The sequence below is a fragment of the Myxocyprinus asiaticus genome, chromosome 1, assembly GCF_019703515.2.
Source record: "Myxocyprinus asiaticus isolate MX2 ecotype Aquarium Trade chromosome 1, UBuf_Myxa_2, whole genome shotgun sequence".
In the NCBI taxonomy this organism is placed as follows: domain Eukaryota; kingdom Metazoa; phylum Chordata; class Actinopteri; order Cypriniformes; family Catostomidae; genus Myxocyprinus; species Myxocyprinus asiaticus.
Window position 1 is genome coordinate 46,787,357 of NC_059344.1, and position 26,533 is coordinate 46,813,889.

At 38.5% G+C, this 26,533-nt stretch overlaps 1 protein-coding gene across 1 annotated transcript in view; it reads right to left on the bottom strand.

Moving 5' to 3' along the window:
- LOC127443208 (neural-cadherin-like) overlaps window positions 1-26,533 on the bottom strand; it is a 379,800-nt gene that overhangs the window by 75,016 nt on the left and 278,251 nt on the right. The window contains exon 22 of the mRNA XM_051701811.1: window positions 9,517-9,794. Within this exon, the coding sequence (XP_051557771.1) occupies window positions 9,517-9,794 (278 nt within the window). The remainder of the gene's footprint in view (window positions 1-9,516; window positions 9,795-26,533) is intronic.

The window sequence follows — 26,533 nt, forward strand, 5'->3', positions numbered from 1 at the left end:
TTTGCTAGAAATGTTTTTCCAAACCCCCCCACCCCCCAAAAAACCCCACACAAAATAAAAATAAATACTGAATCAACAAAAATGGAGTACACATCAATATACAAATAACAGTGAAACCTTTTACAGTGTGTTGTTCGAGTGGCCTTTTGTTCTCAAGTTGTAGGCCTATGATATTTTGATCTGATGTCACTTTGGATGTGATTGATTCCTGATTCAAAACCCCTTCGGGTATTCAGCTTTTTAACTAAATTAAGCAAATAGCTACTGCATATCAGTGGATCTAAAAATGGGTGAGCAGTTGATTTCATATTATGCGATTTCTATAAATCAGAGATCGGACCACGGTGCGGTACAGAAGCGGAATGTGCGTCTATGTAGGGGCGCGTGGTCTGGTGCCGCTCTTGAATATGCTGCCTTTACCAGTGTCCGCAACTGACTAGAGCGAAGCATAATGAGCTTGAAATATTTTTGAACAAGTAGATTCACTAAATAGAGACGGAATGTGTCAAGGGGATCAAACAAAAACTGCATCGGAGAATACAATAAATGGGATGGATTCTTTTTGGAATCGAAGGTGCCGGAACGCCATTCCGGACCATACCGGCCCAATTAAACCCCTGCCTACATACTGTATATAGATTATCGGTAACACTTTACAATATGGTTGTATTTGTTAACATTAGTTAACTAGTAAAAGCTGAAGTATGTAATGTTTTTAGTGTTAACATACTTCCTTCTGTCCCAGCTTAATGTGCAGAGACAATTATAAGTCATTCAGAGATTCGTTTTCACTTTGTCTCTGTGGCACAATACAGTTCCTGTGTTTGTTTACAGCGACCCATTTAGATCCACCCTTACAACGTTACTCAACCAATGGCGTGAGTTTGTGGCAGGACTATCTGACAGTTCGAACAACAGCAGACAAGGGATGTATTCAAAAGCTGTTTTGAAAACATTGTTTATTTTTGCAGTCCCGTTCGGTGGTGCTAGTGTCACAGAAATTATATCAGCTTTAACATGAACTAACTCACAATAAAGCAACTTTTTTTTTTTTTACACATTTGTATCCAATATATTCAAAGTCCTTTGTTCTTGCAAATTTTGTTTCTTGCAAAAGGAAACAAACACACACACACACACACACAAAAAGAAGAAATGCTGTGGCATCTTATGAGAATGGATCTAAAAAGCTCCAAAAAGTTGACAAAGCAATCTGTCTCAAAGATTTCAGATAGTGTGTGCTGAAGTCATGTTCAACTCATCCATCACGAGTGTTGAGACGAATGCATGTGCGAGATGGAAGAGTAATGCTCACCACAGAGAAAATTTACCATAATAATACCACAGTTATTGCATCTCTAATGTTAGTCCATTGATTAATGACAGCCTCCCAGCATGCTGGATTGGGACAAATTTCAAGTCTGGTGTGACTAATGCTCTCCCAAGACATAAACCCAGCAAGACAGAGGAGCCAATCTGGTTGCAGTAAGACAACATTTCAAACTCCCAAATCAACACAATAAAGTGACTTATCTGGGGAACAATAACCTTTTAGACTTAAGTTTCACAAAGACTCAGTAGAAGCTACATCAGCTGACTAATTCAGACGGAGAGTTGAGTAACAGATGAAGCCCAGCTATCTGGTGTTGGTTAGAGTCAGTCTACGGGGTTTAACTTTTCTTCACATCGGGGTGAATGGATGGATGAGGCAGTGCTTTGAGTGGGTGTGTAGAGATAAAATAATGTGTCAGGATCAATAAAAATAATGCAGTCCCACTGAGCCGATAGAGAATATCAAAGCTAGTCTGAAGAAAGACTAAGCAAAGGTGTGGAAAGATGAAAAGGAAAACTGTTTTCTGCTCATGCATTTTGAATAGCATTTTAAGATTCTTTTGAGAACATTTGGCGAACCGTTGTTTATGCACAAAAATGCTACAAAGTACAAAAATAGCGAGGAAGGCAGCTAGACTGCTGGAAAAATGCTAAGGAATGCTAAAATGCTTAAGAAACAGAAGCCTTTGATAGACATCACTGGGGTCACAGATTTGTAAAGATTAGGCAAAACATTTATATATTTAGTTTCCCATGTAATGCATTGGGTGTCAATGTAAGAAATAGTAAAAATATTAAGAATGCTTTTCGAATTGCATGTGTGTGTCAGTAATAACGAATGCAGGAGAGACAGTTAAATGCTTTAAAAGAAAAACACTTCTTCCTCCGTTATATATATATATATATATATATATATATATATATATATATATATATATATATATATATATATATAACTCAGCTCTGTTCTGCTTGATTTGCTAAATCAGACCAATTTATCTTCTGGAGTTGATCCTGGCCTTAATATCAGCCATGATGGCTGAACATAATCCAATCCTCTTACTCCCTCTGGCCCATTTCACCCCCTTTCCCTTTTGCTCATTTCCTGCTTGCATAGCCAGCATGAGAAATCCATTGGTTAGCTCGTGACAGACCCACAATAATCTCCCCTCTGCCCTCCATTTTCAAATACCACAAACAATACTCCTTCCATGAGTATCTACATGTTGTTTCTTAAATCTTTAGGTCATGCCCACAATGGGTGATGATGAGCATTGTGGTGGAATTTAGAGCATGCATACATCTTAATATCAAATCTAGAAATTTGAAAAGGCATCTAGCCTATGCTATCAACAAGCATCCTCTGAACCGATGAACCTATTATCAGCATAATTTTGCTTGTGACATAATAGTCCCACATATAATCAACATTAGATGCTAAAGAGACATATCCATTGTAGTGCCTTGGAGGCAGAAGATAACTAAGAGAAATTCAACAACTCCACGCAGAACGACTTAACGATGGACTGGTGCCGGCAAGTCTGAATTTCTGGTATCTGGCAAATCTTAACTGCCTTAAACACAAAGGGCAAATCTGTCCGAACACACTCCTAGAAAAAACCCACAACTGGCACACACATTCCAAGAGATAGATAAAGAACTGTTGCCATGGTCACCATGGAAACCTGTGAAATCACAGAACAAAGGCATTCCATGGTTCTTCAATATAAACAAGTCTCTATACTTAAAATTATTATACTAATCATGAAGCATGTTTCCGACTCACCAGCTCACATTTGACATGGACTTTGGAATTTTCTTATTTCACTACAATCCAAATACACAGCCATGTGTAGGATTATACTAAAAATATGGACAAATACATCCTATGCAGAAGATGACCCTGACAATTATGTTTTTATAAAGTGTAATGTACTATATTATCCGTGTTTAAAACTATCAAACTAATTAGTAGGAAGTTTTATCATGCATTACAACTGAATTATAACTGTAATTTAATAAGAAAGTATAAGTGTTTGGTATGTAATTGATTTTCTCTTAAATTCCAGAATGATGGAGTGAAGTATATTCGGGTCATTTCCAGTTATAATTTTCTTATGAAATTCATGATTAAAATGTTCACTTTTTGAGCAGGAAACTGACAAATTTTAGAACAAAGGCCATAAATTAATTATCTTGAGGGGAGGACACTTCGACCACATGCCCTCCGAAAAGCCGCCTCTGATTGGCTTAGAGCCTCTTTGGGGTGTGAACAAACTGAAGGGGTTAAAAGACCAGCCTGGACTACCCCTCTCTCCCTTCTCTGCTCTATGGCCTTCACACACTGTGAACTTGGTCCTGGGAAGTCCTGAGTTCTCCCTTGAGGGAATCCTGACCTCCGGGGCTCTGCCTGGTCATTCCATCACCCATCCATCGAACCAAACAAAGACCTCCAGGAACTGAACCAAGTCAAAGTACTTCGACGAACTCCACACGCCAAACAACGCACACAACACAAGTACAGACCTCCAGACTTTTGCTGAAATCTTGTGTTTTCTATAATATAATTTGAGTAACCCGATCTCAAATCATGACATACTAAATTAAGTTCACAGGATTTGTTCAAGACAAGGTCTATAGTAAATAAGTAAATTTTTCTGTTACAAATAATTTTCCATTCATCTTCCGTCAAAGCTCACTTACCAACCGATGTTTATGGTTGTTTGTCTATGTGTTAGTTTAGTGGTATGTTTTAGTTTAATTAATAAAGTCTTGTTATATTCAAAGAGATGTTGACTGTGTATTTGATTAAATTATATCGGTCCCTTGAAATCTGTCGATCCTAAGCTACATGCTCATAAACAGTATTTCAATCTATTTTTTATATTATTTTCAATGGCCATGATAGTACGATTACTGTAAGAATTAATCTTACATTCTAATAAACTCATCGCTGGCCGAAGACTTTGATTGGACGTAAACATCAATCCCCAAATCAATCGCTAATTCCCTAATTGAGCTAAATTCCTGGCATATAAATTATCAGCAGATACAATGAGACTGTTGTATTACATATTTAATAGTGGAGAATTTTAGTCAGAATTTTTATCTACTCAGGTGTCATTTATCTCGTATACTGTATATCTCCCTACATTATTTTCATGGTCGAACGTGGACAAGATTATTAAACTAATTATTTACATTTAAAATCCTACACCAGAAAGCAGAATATGCTGTCCATCATACATAGTATGGAACAAATCCCTTGGAAAATAAAATCAGTTACTAGATGCATGATTTCCTATGTACGGCAAATTACATAAATTTCAATTTCTGCACAAACTGGGAAGCTGTCATTATTTGTTGAATGGTGCTGATCATCTGAGCAGGCTGCTGCTTAATTAGACTTAAATAAGTATTTATGGTATTTATCTTTAAATTTACTTAAGTGCTACATCTTATCGTCTGTACAGCATAAACAAATTCCACATCTTACTCATGTTTAAAAGATACATTTGCACAATTTTAACAGGGGTTGCAGTAATAGGATTTTTTTTTTTTTTTTTTACAGGGGCAGCAGTAGGCTAAGGGAGCAATGTTTTGCCTTATTTTAACAAGGTAGCAGTAATGAGATATTATTGCCCTTTTTTTATAATGGGATTCTATTCTAACCGGGATTTATGGTCTGTGAGTAAATGTCCCTGACATCAGCCCTTTACCACTGATGTAGAGTTATAAGCAAAACATTTGTAAATCAATTTTATCAATTTAATTCTAGTGGACAACATATCTGTACATTCGTTTTATCAGTTTAATCATAATGTACCATGGACAAGATATTTGTTAATCTATTTTATCAATTTAATTTTAATGTACAATGAACATGGAACATCGAGTACATAAATGTGACTGATTCTGATTCTATGAATCCTTTATACAGATTGTGATTATGCGGTTCCATCTTTAATTAGCAGAGTAAATCTAGCAAACTTTTTAACATTATATAATGTACATTTATAACAAAACACTTTGTATTATAATATATTAACCTGGCAATAATAATAATAATAATAATAATAATAATAATAATAATAATAATAATAATAATAAATACAGTAGATAAACTGCTGCGATTGGGTTTCAAATACTACTGAGGGAGAGACAGTACATTTGAAATCTTCTTTTGTACTGACTGTCATACTACACACATTTCTTTTTGTCCTCTTTTGTAAAGTTGTGGGGATGTAAGAGTGAATTTTCTTATGCTGCTGGAGCAAATGAGAATGCAATTATAATGAATATGGTCTCCCATGTACCTCTATAGAAGGTACAGTACCTCTACCCCTAAGCCTTAGAGTCTAAGGTACAGTGTACCTCTAAACCTGAAACAGTTTAATTCTGCGTTCCAAACCAGTAAATGTGAAAAATCAATTTAAGATATTCATGAAATACATTAAAACAGATAATAACAAATTGAGTTAAACACTACAAGCTTTGTGTTGTGTTTGATGCACTCAAATTACAGCTTTTGTAAAAGAAAACAGTGATATTAAAAGCATACTGCTTCAGTACTGTTTAAGTCTCTCTCGACACAGAAACAACCTAGCAAAGTGTATGGGGGCCACAAATGCAATTTCAATCTGCCAAAGCAACATGTTCTTATAAACTATGTCATATCAATGCATGCAAATGCCTATTTTTATATAAATGTATATGTTTGATAAACCATTCAGTGCCAGTGCATCCAAATAAATATTTTTCATGTAAATAAGCACATTGGATGCTTAAACCGAGAGATTTTGAGCAAATACATACGCCTGAAGGCTGAGGAAGACTGGTAGGATGTCGTAACACAGAGGCAACATGAAAATTGTTGCCTGTTGACATTATTAGGATTTGGGGAGGGTTTGGGGCACAAAGAACCACCAGCTCACAAAATTACACGCTCACTACATCTGACCGCTCATAAATCCGCAGCTTTACTTTCTTCTTTTAATTAAACCTCTGAGAGCTAAATGAATTTCTCCATATTTTGCAAGGTTTAAAATGAACCATAAAAGTCTGGACATATGTCAAAACAGGATGCTATGAGTCATGATATGCAGATTTTGGAATGTGGTACAAAAGTGTTTTAAATGGCTAACTATGCATGGGAGTATGTAGGGTCTTAAATAGGTGTTTAAAGGAAGTTGTGGTAATCTGTCAGCTATCAAACAATCAGGTCATGCAAAAGAGGGAGACAGATAATGTGTGTGGGAATAGGGAGGCAAATGTTTAATTGGCTTGTATGTGTTTCAGTCCCCTTTGTGGAATCAGGTTAGTGTGTGTGTGTATGTGTGTGTGTGTGTGTGTGTGTGTGTATGTGTGTGTGGTGGGGGAACTAGTGTAGTCTAGATAGGTGGGCAGCTGATTGAGGTAAACTGTCAATACATAAATTATACAATAGGCAAATGTGCAATTTCGTTTTTTAAATGTCCTCTTTGGAAGATGTCAGGCTGATATTTATGAGATGCTCATTGCTTTGCATTTTTAATTTGCCTGCAGGAAGGAAAAATCTTCCATATTACAAGTAGCATTTTGAACACATCTCACATCTGCAACCACATCTCAAATATCATTAGAAGCTTCCTAACAGCAGCTGCTCTGTTGATTCTGATCAAATTCAACCCATCCATTCTAAAACACTGAGATTTATAAATAACTGCCAAGCATCCACTAGCACCCTAACTAACTGATACACATTCTTACCATATGGCATTATCAAAATCTCCATTGTGTAAGTGCTTCTGAATAAAAATAATAATAATAATAATAATAATAATAATAATAATAATAATAATAATAAAGTAAAACTTAGAGAAATCCAAGGGTAAAGACAACATGAAAATGGACATAGTGTACAGATTTACACATTTAATTTATCTACAACTTTCTAACAGCTCTCTGTCCTTGATGTTGCAGCTTTGGCTATGGTTCCTTTTGCTCTTAGATTACAAATAAATCTTTGTAAAGTCCTTTCTATATTTTTTATTTATTATTATTATTATTATTATTATTTTGTTGTTGTTGCATTGCCAAACTATTGCTGCATTGCTGATCATTTTTCCGAGAGTTGTTAAGTATTCCCTTTCTCATCAACATGGAAACATGCAATTATCTCACACAACTTAATACAGCAATTCTAATCAAGCTTGCACATGCATTTGAAGAACCCAAATAGATAGCAAGTTGGTCTCTCCTCAGTTTGGACGATTCATCATAGGTTTAGCAAGCTTTGAATATTATTATGTTTAACCACAATATGTTTTATTATACTTAGAAATATATTAGTTAATTTACATTATGCTATCATATTGATATTTTAGGTCCCCAACCCCTTACCCTAAATCTAACCAATTTTCAACAATATAAAACATGTAATAAGCAGATACATTGACAGTCACAATTATTTTAGCTACATTATATATAATGTGCAGGCATCATTATGAGAGTGTGTTGCTATGAAAAATGGGGCCCAGCTTACCACTCAAACATAGTTTACACAAAGAAACATTACTAGTAAACAAAACAACATCTTCCAATTTAGGTAGGTACACAACTTGCTGCTTGGATACAGAAACTTGAACACTTCAGGAAGTTTTGTTCAAAATCTGGAACAAAGACACTGCTTGCCTACTTTGTCCAATAACAGTCATGGCTGAAAAAACCTGTAGTGTTAGAGCATTTGTTATTAACTTACCGGTGCCAGGTTTTCATGTATTCTTAAAAAAAAGATAAAAAATAAAAACAAATCCTCACCTAACAATTATGGCAAGGTCCCTGCTCCCCCTAACCCTTCCAATCCAAGTCACTCAGCATTGTTCTGCGAGGAAGTAAATCAATATCCATGCCAGGACTGGGTTACTGAATAACACGAGAAAGAAAAGCTCTCTCACCCTCATATTTGTGAATAAGCTCAAAAGCGTGAAGATTGGCCTTACAAAGAGTGGCTTGGATCCATGCAGAAAGTTCACTTGATCATGTTGCTTTTTACACTCTCAAAGAGAGCTGGCACATGAACGTGAAATAAAGGTGTGATATCTTAGGGTGCTTTCACACTGACAGTCTAGTTCGAAACAGAGCACGGTTCGCATGAAAAATTGGTAATGTGAAAGCTGTCATGCGGACCGTGGAGCGCACCGTGGTACCGAACCCAAGACTACCTGTAGGAGGTGGTCTGAGTTCGGTTGCAATGGAACTGTAGCGCAATTCGCGTGAATGTGAAAGCAACTCGGACTCAGGTGCGCACTCCTTCAGGAAGTTACGTAACCTGCGCATGTGTTTTTCATTCCTGAAAGTCCCAAAAAAGTAATGACACCACAATGACATACAAGTACAATCAACACTATAAATACTATCTGTCTGTTTATCTATCTAGACACCTTATACATACTATATATAAATACTATTATAGGTTATAAATATAGGGTATAATAGGAGATGACAGTGGCGATAACTTCACCTTGGACACGAGCGTGAGTAAGCATGCAGTGAAAACAAAGATGCAAATGAATTCCTTGCAATCAGCTGTCTCCTCAAAAACGCTGTTTGCGAGTAGCAGCAAGCCGCCTTCCCCTGGACATCTGATGAGTTACACCATGAAGCACACATATATGCAGTTGTTGTTCACTCTGCTGTGCATAATGGCACCAAAATAACAAAAAGTATGATGAGTTGCGTTGTGTTCTCCATGCATGTTTGTGATGACGTAAGATGAACGCAAATGGACCGGGGTTTGATAGAATCAAGTGAGTGTGAAACCAGACCAAAGCTGTGCGGGGCACCGGGAATAATCGCACTCGGAATCGAACCGCAGCAAACGTGCCCAGTGTGAAAGCCCCCTTAGAATCAAAATGCATGTGCATTCTGATTTCAGACTATTTCATCTTGCATCTTCAACCTAATGCAATGTTTAGACATGACTTTTGGTTGTTTACTTTTGGCTCGAAAAGCTTGTATGTGCTTAGGAATCTGCTGCAGATAACAGATTGATTATGGAAGTCTGCTATTGTGCACTCTGTTGTAAACATCTCACTGTTGTCTTGCTTTTCAATTTACCAGTGAAATGCAGTACCTTAATTAAAACCTTAATTCAGGTAAGTTCTCAAGGTCTCTCTCACACAAGTATAAACTGTAATCTCTCACCTGTATCCACTCTGTGTGTCCACACAGACTCCTCCATTGTGACAGGGGCTTCTGGGGTAGGCTGAGCAGCTCTGGTGGAGATGTTCTCGTAATGAGCAACTGCAAACAGCTGTGGCTTCCATGGTTACTGACACCAGAGCCATGCCGCCTGAGTCGACCACTGCCGGCTTGTCAGTCACACTCAGGTGGCTGGTACAGCCCCCTGATCCTCTGCATTCGGCGTCAACACACTCATCTATATGAACCTGGGTTACGTTGACCTGAAGAAATGACTGGAGCTGGATGGGGTGGGAAGGAGTGGAGAAGAAAGAAAGAAAGAAAGAAAGAAAGGAAGGAATGAAAAGAAAAGTTAGTCACAGGTAAAAAGCTTACTGAAAAGACCAGGGGCCTGTTCTTCGTACGTCGCTTAATACATCTGAGATGATATGACGTGTTCCAAATCTTCTAATCATGATAATTCCTCTCTAGCTAATTCTGTTCTTCAAACGCAAGAGCGGATTTGATCAGTAAATCTGGATTGAGTTGTCTGAGATAATGGCACAATCCTGTGTTTACTGAAAAGGGCACATGTATCGTTACTCAAAAACATGATCAGCATGCAGTGATTAGTTGGTGACACAACAGACCAATGTAATGACTTCATAAACGTAAGGAATATGAATATGATATAAATGTATTTATTTCTTGATATAAACTTATATAAGAGATTTGTTATTTGTATGTATATACTGTAACTTTGTAAATTCATAAAAAATATATAGGCCTATAAAGTAATTAAATTTATACTACAAGATACAGTATTTATTTATTGTTTAATTTAACACCGGCCAAACAGAAAGTAATCTTAAAAAAGAAAAAGGCCAAAGCAGCCAAAATAAAGAGAAAAGGCTGAAGAGTTGTGAATAAATTAAACATGTAACATTATTTTCAATTGCACTTACTTACGATTTGCAATTTTTTTCCCCCAGTGTACTCACCTACCTGATAAGCAAGGGCATAACAACTCTCTTTAAAAGCCTGCATTCTTGCATGGCCAGAAAATCATGAAATTATTTATTATTATTATTATTATTATGTAAGAGGGCTATGTCATGTACACTTTTCTAATGGCACAAATGCAGACAACACTCTTTCATTAAGTACTTTGCATCTGTTGAGCTGTAGAGGGGGCTAAGAACCAATGTCAATGCAGACAGACAACCTTAAAGTTTACGCACGAAAAATAATCGAAAAATTGTGAAAAAGGACTTTATGAAAAATTATGAAGTAGATTACTCCCTCACAACTAAAGCAGTACCTCTAAATTAGCAAAATGGGCTCTACCTATTATTATCTATAATATTATAGATTTATTTTATTTAAAATTATTCATAAAATTATTATTATACTACATTATTATTGCCTCTGCTGGCTGATACAGACTTCCAGTATCTGCTTAGAAAGGTGCAATCTAATACTGTTTACGTTAAATTAGCCTGTACCCTAGCAGGTTTGAGCTTACAGACCTGTTGCCATGACAGCAACTCCGAGATGTTCTTAGAAGAACCTAACAATCCAGGATTGGTTCAAATCGTCGACAGTGAAATCCAGATAACTCCCTAATAAAAGCAGAACAGGCCCCAGTTTAAATAAGCTTGTAATTCCACCAGTGTGTTTGTTTGTTTTTGTTCTTGTTGTTTTTTTGGTTATGCTGGTTAACCAAGAAAGTCTAGCTGGTTAAGATAGTCAAAACCCTCGTTGAAACACTAACACACCAGCTTCTCATGTTGTGTACTAGGGCTTGCACTGGTACTCATTTTTACCAGTCAAGCCCAAAAAAAGGTTTATAGTCGGTTACTCAGCGGGACAATGTTTAACTTATGAAGTTTTCCTACTATTTTCTTTATTTTAAAAACATTGATGGCTAATTCCAAATGATGTAAGTCACTGTAACAGACAAAAAAAAAAAAAAAACAGACCAGAACAGTTCATTAAAATTTACCTTAATTACAAATATATTTGTGCATCTGATATGCACGCAGATACACAGGACACAGTTTGCAGACTATCAACATATGGATATGGATAAAAGTGCAACTGAAATCATGTGATCCACAATTAGTCAGCACCTACCCAGTGCATCGACTAGTAGCAAAACTAACCAACTAACAGTGTAGTAGACTAATTGGTGCAAAAAAACAAACAAACAAAAAAAAGCCCAAAATTCACTTGTTAGTATTGCCGTCAGGCATAAAAAAAAAAAAATCTGAGTGCACCAGTGCATGCTCACCCTATTTAATTCTTGGACACATGTGCTCCCCAGAGTATCTCAGGCACAGAACTTTGTCACAAGCACATAAACGGCGTCCAGATACCCCATGTCCACAGGGTTGCCTATCAACTACCAAACCATTTATTCAAATCCAAAGTCTAAAGTTGGGCAGTTTGCTCTGCAGTGGACTGAGCAGTCACATGGTGATTGACCTGCCCTCAACTAACCCATGTAGCCAGACACACTTAAGTGGAAATGAGGGGTGGAGAAACAGAGAAAGGGAGAGGTAGAGAGAGAGAGAGAGAGAGAGAAAGAGAGACCTGTTAGAGAGAAATGTTCAAGGCGATAACTCCCCCACGATTAGCTTGGACCTACATGCACTACCGAATACTATTTTGACTTGATGGTGGCTCATGGAGAGCTATTTTCTACACAAGCAGCTGTGGCAGAGGGCTGTGGGTGATTGATGATGCTGTTTGTGTTGATTTTCTGTGTGATTTCACAGTGAATGGAAACTCTAAGATAGCACAGGGATGTGGTGCACTGCACCGAACAGGGTCAGACAGGCAAATGTCACAGTTTTGTGAGACATTCAGAACTTCATTGAGAACGTCTCTTAAATTCCATTTCAATTCTTGAATTTGAATTAGGGCAGCAAACAGGATGCAGAATTGTGATTAGAATTTTAATTCAAGGAATCAGAAATAAAATTTAATGAAATCTAAAGAAATAAATGTAACTGTAATTATATATATATATATATATATATATATATATATATATATATATATATATATAATAAACCATATAATTTGGGCATGGCCAATTAAACAAAAATTCCAAACCATGAATTGAAAGGGAGACAATTCTTTAATTCTGAATTTTGCCAAACCCTGGTTTACATGCAGCCTAATAATTAACCTTAATAAATAATCCGACTGATAGCTCAATCAGAATGAAAAAAAAAAAAAAAAACGTTTGCTTAAACATTCAATCGTCAATCAATTAGGGAAAAAACTAAATAAATTTCCTGTTTAGATCGTTCATAGTGCATTCAGGTCTGACTCCTACGTTCATGCCTACTTGAGGTGATTTGCATGTATTACTTTAGAAGTTAAACACTGAGGTCTCACATTTCATTTGCACTCAGAGACACCAATAAACAATTACCTTATATCAGTCAGTTAAGCTCAGGTAACAGAAGCCTACACATGAGAGCAGAAGCGCTCACTCCCACTACTTATCCTTCTTCTGGACGCTCTCATTTCTCTCTCTTTGTCACTCTCTGTTTTGTTCTTACTCTCCCTCTCCCCATCCCTAGGGGAGAGTGTTGAATTTCTTCTCTGTCAGCTCATTTCTCAGAGACACCCACAGGGACTGGAACTACAATACCCAGAATTCCCTGAGGGTGACTATCCCACAGAGGCTCCATGAAAGCACAGAGAAGGAAACTCCAGAGAAATACAAACAGGCATCTATACACACAAACACTGTTAGACACAATGATTTTTCACCAGACTTAATTATATTTGCGAAATCCAAACCGTAATCTAAATGTACCCCTCTCAGAGACTTGTTGATAGCAGTAGATTTAAGAATTTTTATTTTTTTTATTTTTTCAGATTTATGAGAATTTGTGAGAATTTCAAATAGTGAGAACTAGGTTTGGGAATGAATATTTATCATTCCCATTTATCCATTTATAATAATAATAACAATAATAATAAAAAATAAATAAATAAAAAAATGAATATATTGATTTTTATGACTTTTGTTTCTGTTTACGGTTTTCGAAGGCACATTCTTGACATTGCATTGCAACACCATGTTAAAATACTCTGAATGTTTACTGCTACCACTCAGCGCCAGTGCAACACCGTATTGAATCATAAGATTGAAACATACTGCACGACCAGTATAGTCTGATTCCTGAGTGAATGACTCTTATGAGCCAGTTCATTTGAATCTACAGTGCGAAACATTCAGCATGACCAGTGCAGTCCGATTCCCGAATGAATCCTTCTTGTGAGTTGGTTCCTTTGAATGTACTGCGTGAAACATACAGCATGACCTCTGTATACAGATTCCTAAATTAATTACTCTAATGAGCCACTTCTTTTGAATCTACAGCGTAAATCATACAGCACAACCATAATAATATGATTCCCGAAAGAAAGACTCTATTGTGAGCCATTTAATTTGATTATACAGCGTAAAACATACAGTGTAACCACTGTTGTCTGATTCCCGAATGAATCACTCTAATTAACTAGTTCATTTAAATCAGCAGCGAGAATCAAACAGCACAACCAGTGTAGTCTGTTTCCTGGATGAATGACTCTTATGACCCGGTTCATTTGAATCTACAGCGTGAAACATACAGCGCAACCAGTGTAGTTCATTTCCCTAATGAATGACTCTTCTGTGAGACAGTTTATTTGAATCTACAATGTGAAACATAGAGTGTCCAGTGTGACCACTGTGGTCTGATTCCCGAATGAATCCTGGGTCCAATGCATACATTTGTCAGAATTAGCTTCGCGACGATGAAATCTGGCAACTGTGTATGGCTGGTATAGTCTACTTTTTAAAGCCACCTGACATTGTGCATGCATGAATGGCTTTTTGGTTTGGTTGTCAATTTAGGCAATCTCTTCACAACACTTCAGCTGGACAGCTGAGGTAAATTAGTTGACGCTTTTCAAAACATAAGGGCGGGACATACACGGTTTTGATGGACACTTCTCAAGGCCAGTGGAGATACTTGTTAAGCAGATTGCCTGATTAAACACATTTTCATTGGTCATTTCGATGCACAATTCAAATAGTAGGAAGGGGTCATTCTGCATATTCTGTCTATGATATAAAGTCAAGTGGAGACGTGTTTTTCACTGGACAGCGACGATAACCTGGTTCATTTAAATCAGCAGAGTGAATCATACAGCATGACCAGTGCAGTCCAATTCCCGGAAGCATGACTATACACCGCATTTGAATATACAGTGCGAAATGGACTGAATGTAGTCTGATTCCCGAATTAATCATTCATATGAGCCAGTTCATTTGAATCTACAGCCCAAAACATACAGCGCAGCCAGTGTAGTCTGCTTTCCGGACAAATTACTTATGACCCGATTCATTTAAATCTACAGCACGAAACAATCAGCATGGCCAGTGTAGTCTGTTTCCCGAATTAATCACACATATGAGCCAGTTTAATTAAATTTTCAGTGCAAAACATACAGCATGACCAGTGTAGTCCAAGTCCACAATGGATTACTTTTATGAGCTGCTTCATTTGAATCCACATCGCGACCAATGTAGTCCGGTTCCCGAACAAATGGTACTAATGGAACAAAAGTACTAAAAGAATCATTAATGGAACTGTTCAAATATCTGTTTTCAACATGTTTCACTATATTAGTGCGAAACGTTTGAAATACAAGCATAGCCCTCACAAGTATTGCCAAGCCTTGCTACTCACACACACACATACACAAACAATAGAAAAATTATAAGAGGGTTGATGTTTTCTAATCCCTGCTCGCAGGCAGAAACCTTCTGGTTGGACCAATGGCCTTTACAAGTTTCTTTTTGTATGATTCAAAACAGCATGTACATTCTTCAAAATAAATAAATAAATAAATTTAAAAAAAAATTTACTTGTGAAGAATATTTTCAAAAGCTGCCAAAGGGTGATTTGGTGCATGAGTGAGAGTCTGTGAAGGACATGGCGAGAAGTGGAAGCACAAACCACACGGTAGCATCTTACATGACAAGACCAGAACTACTCTCTTGCAAAAGCAAGCCTGATGAAACAACATGTCACATAAAAGAACAGGGATGGCAATCAATGGGAGGTGCCACGCTGCATAGCACTTAAAGATGTAACAAACCAAGTGGTAATTTCTAAATTATTCTGAGCGAGACAAGAGTGGGGAGGAAAAGAATAGAAAAAAAAACAAAAGAAATAGTGTGGGTGTGCGCAAGTCAACAACTGCCTGAATAAAGTCGAACAAAAGGGCAGAGGCAAATGCGATGTCATCACATTTGATATGTAATTACAAAGATTTCTGCAAAAGCTGAGGTGATGAAATGTGTTTTTGAGAAAGGCTAGTGTGAAATGGCTGTGACAGCGAAGATCCAGCTGAAAGCATTAAAATAATTGTATTTCTTCCCTTCATAATGTGCTCTCAAATAGAGTGGAAGACTCATTGGGCTCTGATTAAACATAAAAGACAGCTCTAATTGTTCTTTTTTTTGTCCCCACATGCTCATTTTGTGTTTAGAGCTGCTCACAAGGTGCACTATTTCTAGAACATGCCATACAGCTTTATTCTGAGGGTCTGAGTAAGGGGCCATGAACACGTTCTTGCACTAAAAATAGAACAAATAGAATAGAACAGAATGCAGGTGTCTTGAGACACTATTTTTTAAATTTTTTTATTATTAACATTTTTATTGATTCAAAGAAAATAACACAACAGAGAAAAACACAACATATACACACCGAATCAACATTTAACTTTTAACCCTCACTAATATCCCTCCCCAAACACCAACCCCAAAGAACACCCCTGTTGTCACATAAAAAAAAAAAAAAAAAATATATATATATATATATATATATATATATATATATATATATATATATATATATATATATATATATATATATATATACCTACCCCACTTCCTGAAAAACAAGTCCTCCATCTGTCATCTCCTAGAAAGCCGCCACCCTCCCCATCTCCGCACACCATTCCGGAAATGGTGGCGCTCCGTCTGACTTCCAACGCCTTAAAATAATTTGTCTGCCAATCATCATACTAGTCAGAACCCAATTTTTTATATATTTGTCCCCAAAATGTATAACTGCCCCATCGCCCAAAATACAAAGTCTGGGGCAAAGCTAAATTTGAGTGCCCAAAATGTCACACAAATAATTCTGAACCTTTATCCAAAAATCTTGGATCTTAACACATCCCCAAAAGACATGGGTTGTGTCTCCAACTTCTGACTGGCATTGCCAGCAGGTAGGTGTGTCTTTAAGACCAAGCCTATATAATCTAGAGGGGGTGCAATAAAATCTATATAAAATCTTAAATTGCATAAGACGAACCCTTGCATCTCTAGATGCAGACTTGACATTTTTTAGAATCTTAGTCCACACTCCTTCCTCCAATACCAAGTTCAAATCTGTCTCCCATAATCTCTTGATAGAAGTTAAAGCTCCATTCCCCAGACTCTGAATTAGCAGGGAGTAATACACTGATGCATCATGACCTTTCCCAAAATCAGCAATCACCTCTCCCAAAGTATCTGCCGCTTTAGGGGGGTGTGTGCTACTCCCAAAAACAGTACAGAGCAGGTGGCTCGGCTGTAAATACCTATAAAACTGAGATCTGGGAATCCCAAAATGATGACCCAAATTCTCAAAAGATCTCAACACTCCACTCTCATACAGGTTGCCGAGTATAGTAACCCCACTCACAGTCCACTCTGACAGAAAGGGGACTTGTTGATACATAATTTTGGGTTAAGCCATATGCTTGAGGCAACATTTAAATAACTGTCCGAATAAAATACTCTGGCCACTCTTGTCCAAATCACGTGCAAATGTGAGATAATGGGGTGTGACTTAACTTCTCCGATTAGTTTGATCGAAATGCTTTGCAAAGGCGAAACTGGGGCAAGGACTTCCTGTTCAATAGAAAACCAGGGAGGGGCTCTTTCAGGTGGAAGCGACCAACGAGCCAAATGCCTGAGACCGAATGCAAAATAAAAAAAACAAAATCTTGGGTAGGCCTAGCCCACCTTTGTCAATCGGCCTATGTAATTCGTTGAAATGTAGTCTGGGACGTTTACCATTCCATACGAAGGACTTCGCTATGCTAACAGATTGCTTGAAATAAAAGAGAGGGACATCTACAGAGAGTGACTGTAGCAGATAGTTTAATTTTGGAATACAGTTCATTTTAATAACATTAACCTTCCCAATCATCGATAAATGTAATGAAGCCAAGGCAAGGCATAGATCTGTTAGGGTCAGAGACAAATAATAAAATATCATCTGCGTAAAGCAGAAGTTTATGCACCACATCTCCAGCCACCACCCCTGGAAAATCATGCTCCTTTCTTATTGTGACTGCTAATGGTTCCAGAGCAAGACAGAACAATAATGGGGAAAGAGGGCAACCCTGCCGAGTGCCCCTATTCAGAGTCAAATAATCTGAAATCAATCAATTCGTTTGTACCGCTGCTACAGGGTGTCTATAAAGTAGCTTAATCCAACCAATAAATGTACTCCCGAACCCATACATTTCCAAAATCTTAAAAATATAATCCCATTCTACCATATCAAATGCCTTTTCGGCGTCAAGTGAGATGGCAGTGACCGGAAAATGATAATTCGCTACTGACTACATGATATTGATGAAACGCCTAATGTTATCAGAAGAGCTAGGGCCCCGAATAAACCCCAGCTGATCTATATGTATAAGAGATGTCATAAATTAACCAGTTAGCCAACATTTTTGACCAAATTTTTACATCTAGCTGGATCAGGGAAATTGTACGGTAACTTTTACACTCTCTTGGATCTTTGTCCTTTTTAAAAATCAGACTGATCCAGGCTTGTGTCACGGTTGGGGGTAGCTTTCCATTCTGTAATGATTCCATATAAACTTCTAACAAAAGTGGAGCCAATTCTGTAGCATAAGATCTAAAAATTTCAGCGGCAAAACCATCTGGCCCCGGAGCCTTGCCTGTGGGTAAGGCCTTAATTACCTCGTCAAGCTCCTCCAAGTTTATCTCAGAATCAAGATACTTTTTTTGCTCAGTTGTCAGTTTAGCAAGTTCTAATGGTTCCATAAATTTTCTAATATCTTCATCAGTAGATGAAGACGTGGAACTATAAAGATCAAGATAGAATTCTTTAAAGGCATTATTAATATCAATGGCTGAGGTAAATATTTCACCACCAGCAGATTTCACTGAGGGAATGGTAGAAAAAGACTCTCTCTGCTTTATATATCCAGCCAAAAGCTTCCCTGCTTTGTCCTCCGACTCAAAGTATGACTGTCTTGCCCTGAATAACCAAAACTCCACTTTCCGTGACAAAATAGTATTATATCTGTATTTCAATTGAGTCAATTCTCTGAGGCCATCAGATGACATTCAACGCTTCAGCTCTGCCTCGGCACTTTTAATATTTCCTTTCAACTCCAAGAGTTCTCGTGCATTGGATTTTTTGATAAATGAGGCATATTGTATGATCCAACCCCTAAGAACTGCCTTAAGTGCCTCCCAAGCCATGCCCACAGAAAATACTGAGGACCAGTTGGTCTCCATTTAAACATTAATTTCAGTCTTTAACATTTGTTGGAAATCAGGATTTTGCAACAGGGATACATTAAAGCGGCAACTATAAGATTTATTTTTCTCCATATGTGTATATATATATATATTCTAGAATAAATCTTATGGACTGATGAAAAAAAAATGTACAGTTCCTACCTGATGGGTTCAAAAGTCACCAAATATCTGCAAGACCAAGATTTTTACATATCCTATGAAGCATCAGTGTTGCTCTAGGGGGCATACAGACTTTTGCTTGTTTTGGACATAAAAATACTTTGCGGCCGTCCTTGGTGTCTATTCTCAGTTTGGCTGGAAACATCAGTGCAAAAGCGATTTTCTGTTGATGTAAGAGTTTCTTACATTCCTTGAACCAATTGTGTTTCTCTCTTGTCAAATTCGCAAAGTCCGGCAACAAGAAAATATTGTGATTCTTCCAAGAAAGCTTTTCTTTACTCCTTGCCTGGCGCAACACAAGATCTTTATCGGATGATCTCAGAAATTTGGCCAGAATTGATCAGGGCCTGTCTCCCTCAGCAGATCTGCGAGCCAGGACTCTGTGAGCTCGCTCGATTTCCAGCTTATGGCCTGTTATGTCCAGCAGACTCGGGAAGAGCTCATCCAGGAATCCCACCATATCTCTGCCTTCTTCATTCTCAGGAATTCCAACAATCCATACGTTGTTCCTTCGGCTCCTATTTTCGAGAGCTTCCAGTTTTTCCAAAATGCCTTCCACGTCTATTTTGGTCGCTAGCAGATTAGCGGATAATTCCCTTTCCGATGACTCCAGATAATCGATCTGTTTCTCAACATCTGCCACTCTTGTAACCACCTCAGAGAATTTTGTTTCCATCGCCATAATCGATCGACGTATTACAGTGAGAACCTCCAAGTCAGCAACAACCTTCGTCAGCATCACAACCATGTTGGACAGTTGACGCTGAATTTCCCCGGCCGCGCCATCTTTGAGCTCTTTGAACTTGACACACAACTTGAAAAAACAGCGAGACGCGACAGTCAAATACGTCCATCTAGCACATTTTTACATTAGGAAAACAACTACAACCTCTCACGGTGAAATAGTAAGGATTCATACGACTTTTATAAATTTGGTTAATTCGTTTGATATCGTATGACTGCACTCGTATGAATTGGTATGACATTTACTACTGCCAAAGACGTCGCTGGACATCATTTCCATCTGATACGCGACAATTACTTGCTTCTGTCACACACAACAGCTTTCTATCATGTTTACACACTCTACTGAACGGTTAGGTTTAGATAAGGGGTTTGGGTAAGTGCATAATATTAATAAGCATGTCCTTAACACCTCGTGCGTGAAACTCACGCTTACTTCCGCATTAGACATCCGGGCATTTGCACATGATGAAATTGTACAAATGTATATGAACGAACTCGTACGAAATCATACGTAATAGCCAACTAGTAAAATATGTACGAATTGTCATGAGACTGGGTTGGAAAACAATTGAAAAACAGTGTAGATGGATGCAAAAACGACTGTGTGTGAAAGTCTTATGAGAAAATGTTTGTCTAGAAAAAAGTTGTAGTTTACTTTACTAAACACCTTAGTGCAAGCTTTGCATTTCAACTTTTTATCTTCACAGATTCACCACAAATATGCACCAAATAACAAGCTAAACTGAAAACCCTCCCCGTTCTTCTCTTTCTGTTTTTCATTGACTCCTGGTCTTTCATCAGGATTCACTATCACCACAGGGAGATTTCTTTTGATGTTTTTCTAGCTTGATGCAACAGGCTGTGTTTTTGCATCTGACACTTCCACAGAGTGTCATGAGTGTGTGTGTGTGTGTGTGTGTGTGTGTGTATTGCAGAGGGGTGTTAGGGGGTGAGATGGAAGGGCAGACCCCTGGGAGATGAGCAGTGTGCACCAAAATCTGCTTTCCCCATGCTAGCAGGGCCGCAGGGGAATCCTGGTCTTTTTAAAGTGTGTGTTTGCCATCAGGAGAGGGAGGTGGAAAGTAGGAGGAAGAAAGAGGTCTGTTGGAGATCATGGTAGTGTATTAAGGATCATTTAAAAGTTACAGACACAAGGAGGCTTCTCTCCATCTGTCTCCCTCCTGCTGTTCTCACACGTTTTTTCAGACTCTCTGTCTCTCTCTTTTCTCTACTTGTAAGCCAACATCGCACGCCCTACTTGACACATCCAGCAGACTGGCATGCAGAGAATTCAGTTGTCATACCAGCCAAAAATAGAAAAATGCAATTACATGGGATTCAGATGCAATAGCGTGTGCATGTAGATAAGTAGGAGTATGCGCTGGTTGTTCTCTCCTAGCCTTCCAACTCTGATCTATCTCTGAACACAGACAGTGCATGTACGTTTCAGACATCACTATAAACACAATAGTGGCAATTTTAATTTCACAAAAAAAAAAAAAAAAAAAAAAAATTCTTTCCCTGTCTTGGAATTTTTCCAGTTACTAGTGGAGACATATGACTCACTTTCCATATCAGTGAGTTAATCTGTAATTAACTCTCTAAATGTTCACTTTCTTCTCTCACAACTTTCAGCTCTGAGTAATGGAATGAACTTTTAGGGAGTGAATATGAAAAAATAAAGGAAAGTTTTGTCTAGATTTTCCCCAGGATTACAATTCCAATCATTAATAACCCCTAGCCTCCATCAGCTTTCCTTTTCACAATCTCGGATCGGGCCGAGAGGGAATCTGCATGCACAGAACTTCACAGAAACAGATTTCCATAGAATTCTGTCATACGTAAAAGTTCTACATATTCACCACCCCTTGCATGCTTGTTTATTAAATATTTTGGCTAATTTTATGATGCTTTCAGCTTCCAAATTTTTTTTAATACTCTCAGCTCCATTTGATACATTTGAAACATGAGTTAATATCACTTCCGCATAAATCTGCAGATAATTCAGTCAGCATAGAAAATGCCAAAAATAAATAAATAAATATCAGATTCCATCTGGGCCTGTGGATCACCAATCCTAGTAAACCAAGCCATTTCCAAGCCTCTTCAGACTCAAGGAACATTTCACCAAAACACAAAAGTTCTGTCACAATTTACCATCAGAGATGGAAACATCGAGTCACACTTAAGTCGCAAAACAATGACTCGGATTCATTAACAAATGACTTGAGACTTGACTTGGACTTGATATCAGAGACTCGTAAAAACAGAAGTCATTTTGCAACTGTTTTTTCCCACTGGTGTGACTAAATTTTGTTATGGGTTGCAATGGTGCAACCACCGAATTGGCCAAGTGTCTCTCTCTCTCTCTCTCTCTCTCTCTCTCTCTCTCTCTCTCTTTCCGTATATGCACTGCCACTTTCTGTTAAGCAATATAAAACGGCAAATACATCAAAAACAGAATAAAACAGCGCTATTTGCTACCCATACCAATGGACAGAGCAGCGCAAGTGTAGAGCAGGTGGGTTTACTCGCATCTCGTGGAAAGGTCTCAGGCTTTCAACCACGCTGTCACAGTTATTCACCGTTTTGTTCAGTGGACTCTTATTTTGATATGGTTTTTGTGTCATCCTTAGTTTCCCCTGGACTTCCCATAATGCATTGCCCTCATCACTGCCATCTGTTCCCCCATTCCTCATCAGCACCTGTGTGTATAAATACCCTCCAGTTTTATTAATTCCTGGTCAGTTCTTGTATTGTTATGTTGTGCTGTTCAGTTGGCTATTTGATGTTTAGCATTATAGCTTGTTCCACTCCAGCAAGTTTCCTTGATTATTCCTTGTATTTGTTCCACTCCAGCGACTTCTATTAAATGACTGAAAAGTACTCCTGCGTCTTCTCTCTTCCTCTCCAAGAACCCAACATTACAGAAGAACTGACCTACAAATTAACTTAGCACTAACCGCTTTCACCTGAGTCATGGAGCTTACCAGTTTATTTATGGATTTATTCAAACAAAACCTTCCATTCCCGGAATACACCGTCAAGTTCTGTCAACTCTCCACTTCCACCACTATCTCGGACCCCTACCTCTGTGCCATTTACAGAATGGGCTTGAACTTTCATCGTCCCACAGCTCTTCCGCATATTGAGAATCTTCCCTTTTCAGAATACATTCGAACCACCCTAGCCATACATCATCTCTCGCTCTTGTCATCCCCCAAGACAAACCCTGTCTACACGCCTTCCATAGCCCCTGTCACCAAGGTAACTCCACTCCTTACTTTTCCCTTTTACATTGTGAATTATGTCGGGAACCCCAGGCCACAACCAGCACCCGCACCTGCCACGGTATACGAGCCAGTGCCCATGCCTGCCACGGTATACGAGCCAGTGCCCATGCCTGCCACGGTATACGAGCCAGTGCCCATGCCTGCCAAGGTATATGAGCCAGTTCCCATGCCTGCCACGGTTAACGATCCAGTGCCCATGCCTGCCACGGTATACGAGCCAGTGCCCATGCCTGCCACGGTATACGAGCCAGTGCCCATGCCTGCCACGGTATACGAGCCAGTGCCCATGCCTGCCAAGGTATATGAGCCAGTGCCCATGCCTGCCACGGTTAACGATCCAGTGCCCATGCCTGCCACGGTTAACGAGCCAGTGCCCATGCCTGCCACGGTTAATGAGCCAGAGCCCATGCCTGTAGCCTCGACCATCCCAGAGCCCATGCCTGTAGCCTCGACCATCCCAGACCCCATGCCTGTAGCCTCGACCGTCCCAGAGCCCCTGCCTGTAGCCTCGACCGTCCCAGAGCCCCTGCCTGTAGCCTCGACCGTCCCAGAGCCCCTGCCTGTAGCCTCGACCATCCCAGACCCCATGCCTGTAGCCTCGACCGTCCCAGAGCCCCTGCCTGTAGCCTCGACCGTCCCAGAGCCCCTGCCTGTAGCCTCGACCATCCCAGAGCCCATGCCTGTAGCCTCGACCGTCCCAGTGCCAATGCCTGTAACCTCGACCGTCCCTGTAACCACACACCCTGCTGGCTGGAAGAGAAGGAAAAGGACACTCTTCCATCCAGGACTTCTCTCCAGTCTCTGCCCATATTCATGACCACGGAGGTTGTTCCCCAGTCTCTGCCCGTGCTCACAACCATGGAGGTCGATCCCCAGTCTCTACACGTGCTCTCGACCGCAGAGGTTGATCCCCAGTCTCTGCCTTTACTCTCTACCACAGGCGTCACTTCCCAGCCTTCCACGGCTCTTAGCCCCGAGCCTTCCACAGCTCTTAGCCCCGAGCCTTCCACGGCTACACACACAGCGTTGATCTTTACAGCGCTGCAAGAACCAGTGAGAAGCATGGCACAAGTTGCAAAAATATTTGAATTTGGCTTAGAATTCTCTGGTGCAAACTTCTATGAAAACCCTCAGTGAGTAAACTAGTTTAAAACTACATTAAATGGCCTGACAAAACAGCATTAATGCAGAAAAAAAAAAAAAAAACCTGACATGCACAGACATAAATTTGCAGAATTTTCACACATCACCACCTTTAAAAATCTTATCATGAATGTACTATATTAACACTGCAGCATTTTAGGCAGATATATATTCATAATAAATATTATTGTAATTGCTATAGCTCTATTACATTTATAATATTATAAATTGGATGAGTGAAGGAATATCATTAACCTTGGCCGTTTATTAATGTTTATATTTTTTATTTGTCGTTTTAAATGTGTTTAGGGTACTCTTTTTCATTACAAAAATGCCAAAGTTTGTTTTATAGAAATCATGTTACAATTAACCATGGTAGTGATGATCCATGCTTGATTTTGTCTGTGGTTCCCATGGTCTTGTTGTTACAAATACCACTGTTACTACTATAAAAACTATGGTACATTTTCATAAGGGCAATTGCTAAATAGAATAAAGAGCTTTAAAGCCCTAAAGAATTATGGACAAAGATATTTTTTTTCCTTCTGTGTAAAATCTGTTCTCTATTAATGCTCTTTAACTGTAGGAGAACATAACTGGTTTTGTTTGCCTTCAAATTTCCAAGAGATGACAGAACTAGAATCAACAAGACCCAAAGAAAGGAGTACTAAGTCTCTGACAGTAACACTGTCAGAATAATTTAGCCCTATATAAATTAGGTGTTACATTTGTACTTTTTATAGATAACCTGCCAGTTGTTGATACCCGTACATTTACATCTGCATACCAACTCAAAAGCAATGCCTTCCTGTTGAATAAGCATTTCAGTGGGGCAAAATATGCAGTATTATTGGTAATTGTACTGATTTTTGTAATATAATAATAATATCACTTTTACTATTAGTTTCTGTCATTAAATGTTTCATTTTATAGGCCACAGACCCTGATCCCCAACAGGGCTACCAAATGAGGTGCTGATGCCGGTGCTGGCGACACCGCTCTAAAATGCAGTCATATGGAGCCCTGGACCAGGAGAGAGTAAAGAAACGGTGCTCACTCTCTCTGTGCTAGTCTGACTCATTCCCGCAGATCAGTTCTTTTTGCGGTCTCCGCAAATCATTGTAGGTTTGACAGATTCAAAAGAACCAGCAAAACAGAACGATTCGGTCATGCATTTAAAAATCAAAATACATTGCCTTGTTTTAGACAAAAAAAAAAAAAAACACTGTATTTTAGTTTAATGGTATTAAGTAAGTACTTAGTATATGGACTGACAACTGCATTTTGCATTGAATGACAAAAAGTAATTTATCTTTCTATGAATATAATTGTTTCCTTTGAAATTTGAAAAATCTCATTTGAAATCAGAATCAGAATCAGCTTTATTGCCAAGTATGCTTACACATACAAGGAATTTACAATACAACAATACAAAAACAATACAAAAGCTGCAGCAAGACATAGATAATAACAAAAAACAAAAAAACAGTTATACACATACAAACATACATACATACACACACAGACACACACATACATACATACACACATGTAGTGCAGTCCAGTACAAATCTGTTTATCTGTTATGTACAGTGCAAATGTTTTTTTTTGTTGTTGTTTTTTTTTTTTTTTTTTTTTTCCAGAGGAATGAAATGGCAGAAGAGGTTGGATGTGTTGGACAAATACAAAAACAAAAAGAAAAAAAAAAAAAGACCAAACTGTGTATTGCACATAGTTATTGCTCAATGGGGCAATTTAACTGTTCATGAGATGGATAGCCTGAGGGAAAAAACTGTTCCTGTACCCGACGGTTCTGGTGCTCAGAGCTCTGAAGTGTCGGCCAGAAGGCAACAGTTCAAAAAGGTAGTGGGCAGGGTAAGTGGGGTCCAGAGTGATTTTTACAGCCTTTTTCCTCACTCTGGAAGTGTATAGTTCTTGAAGGGGGGCAGGGGGCAACCAATAATCCTCTCAGCAGTCCGAATTGTCCTTTGTAGTCTTCTGATGTCTGATTTCATAGCTGAACCAAACCAGACAGTTATTGAAGTGC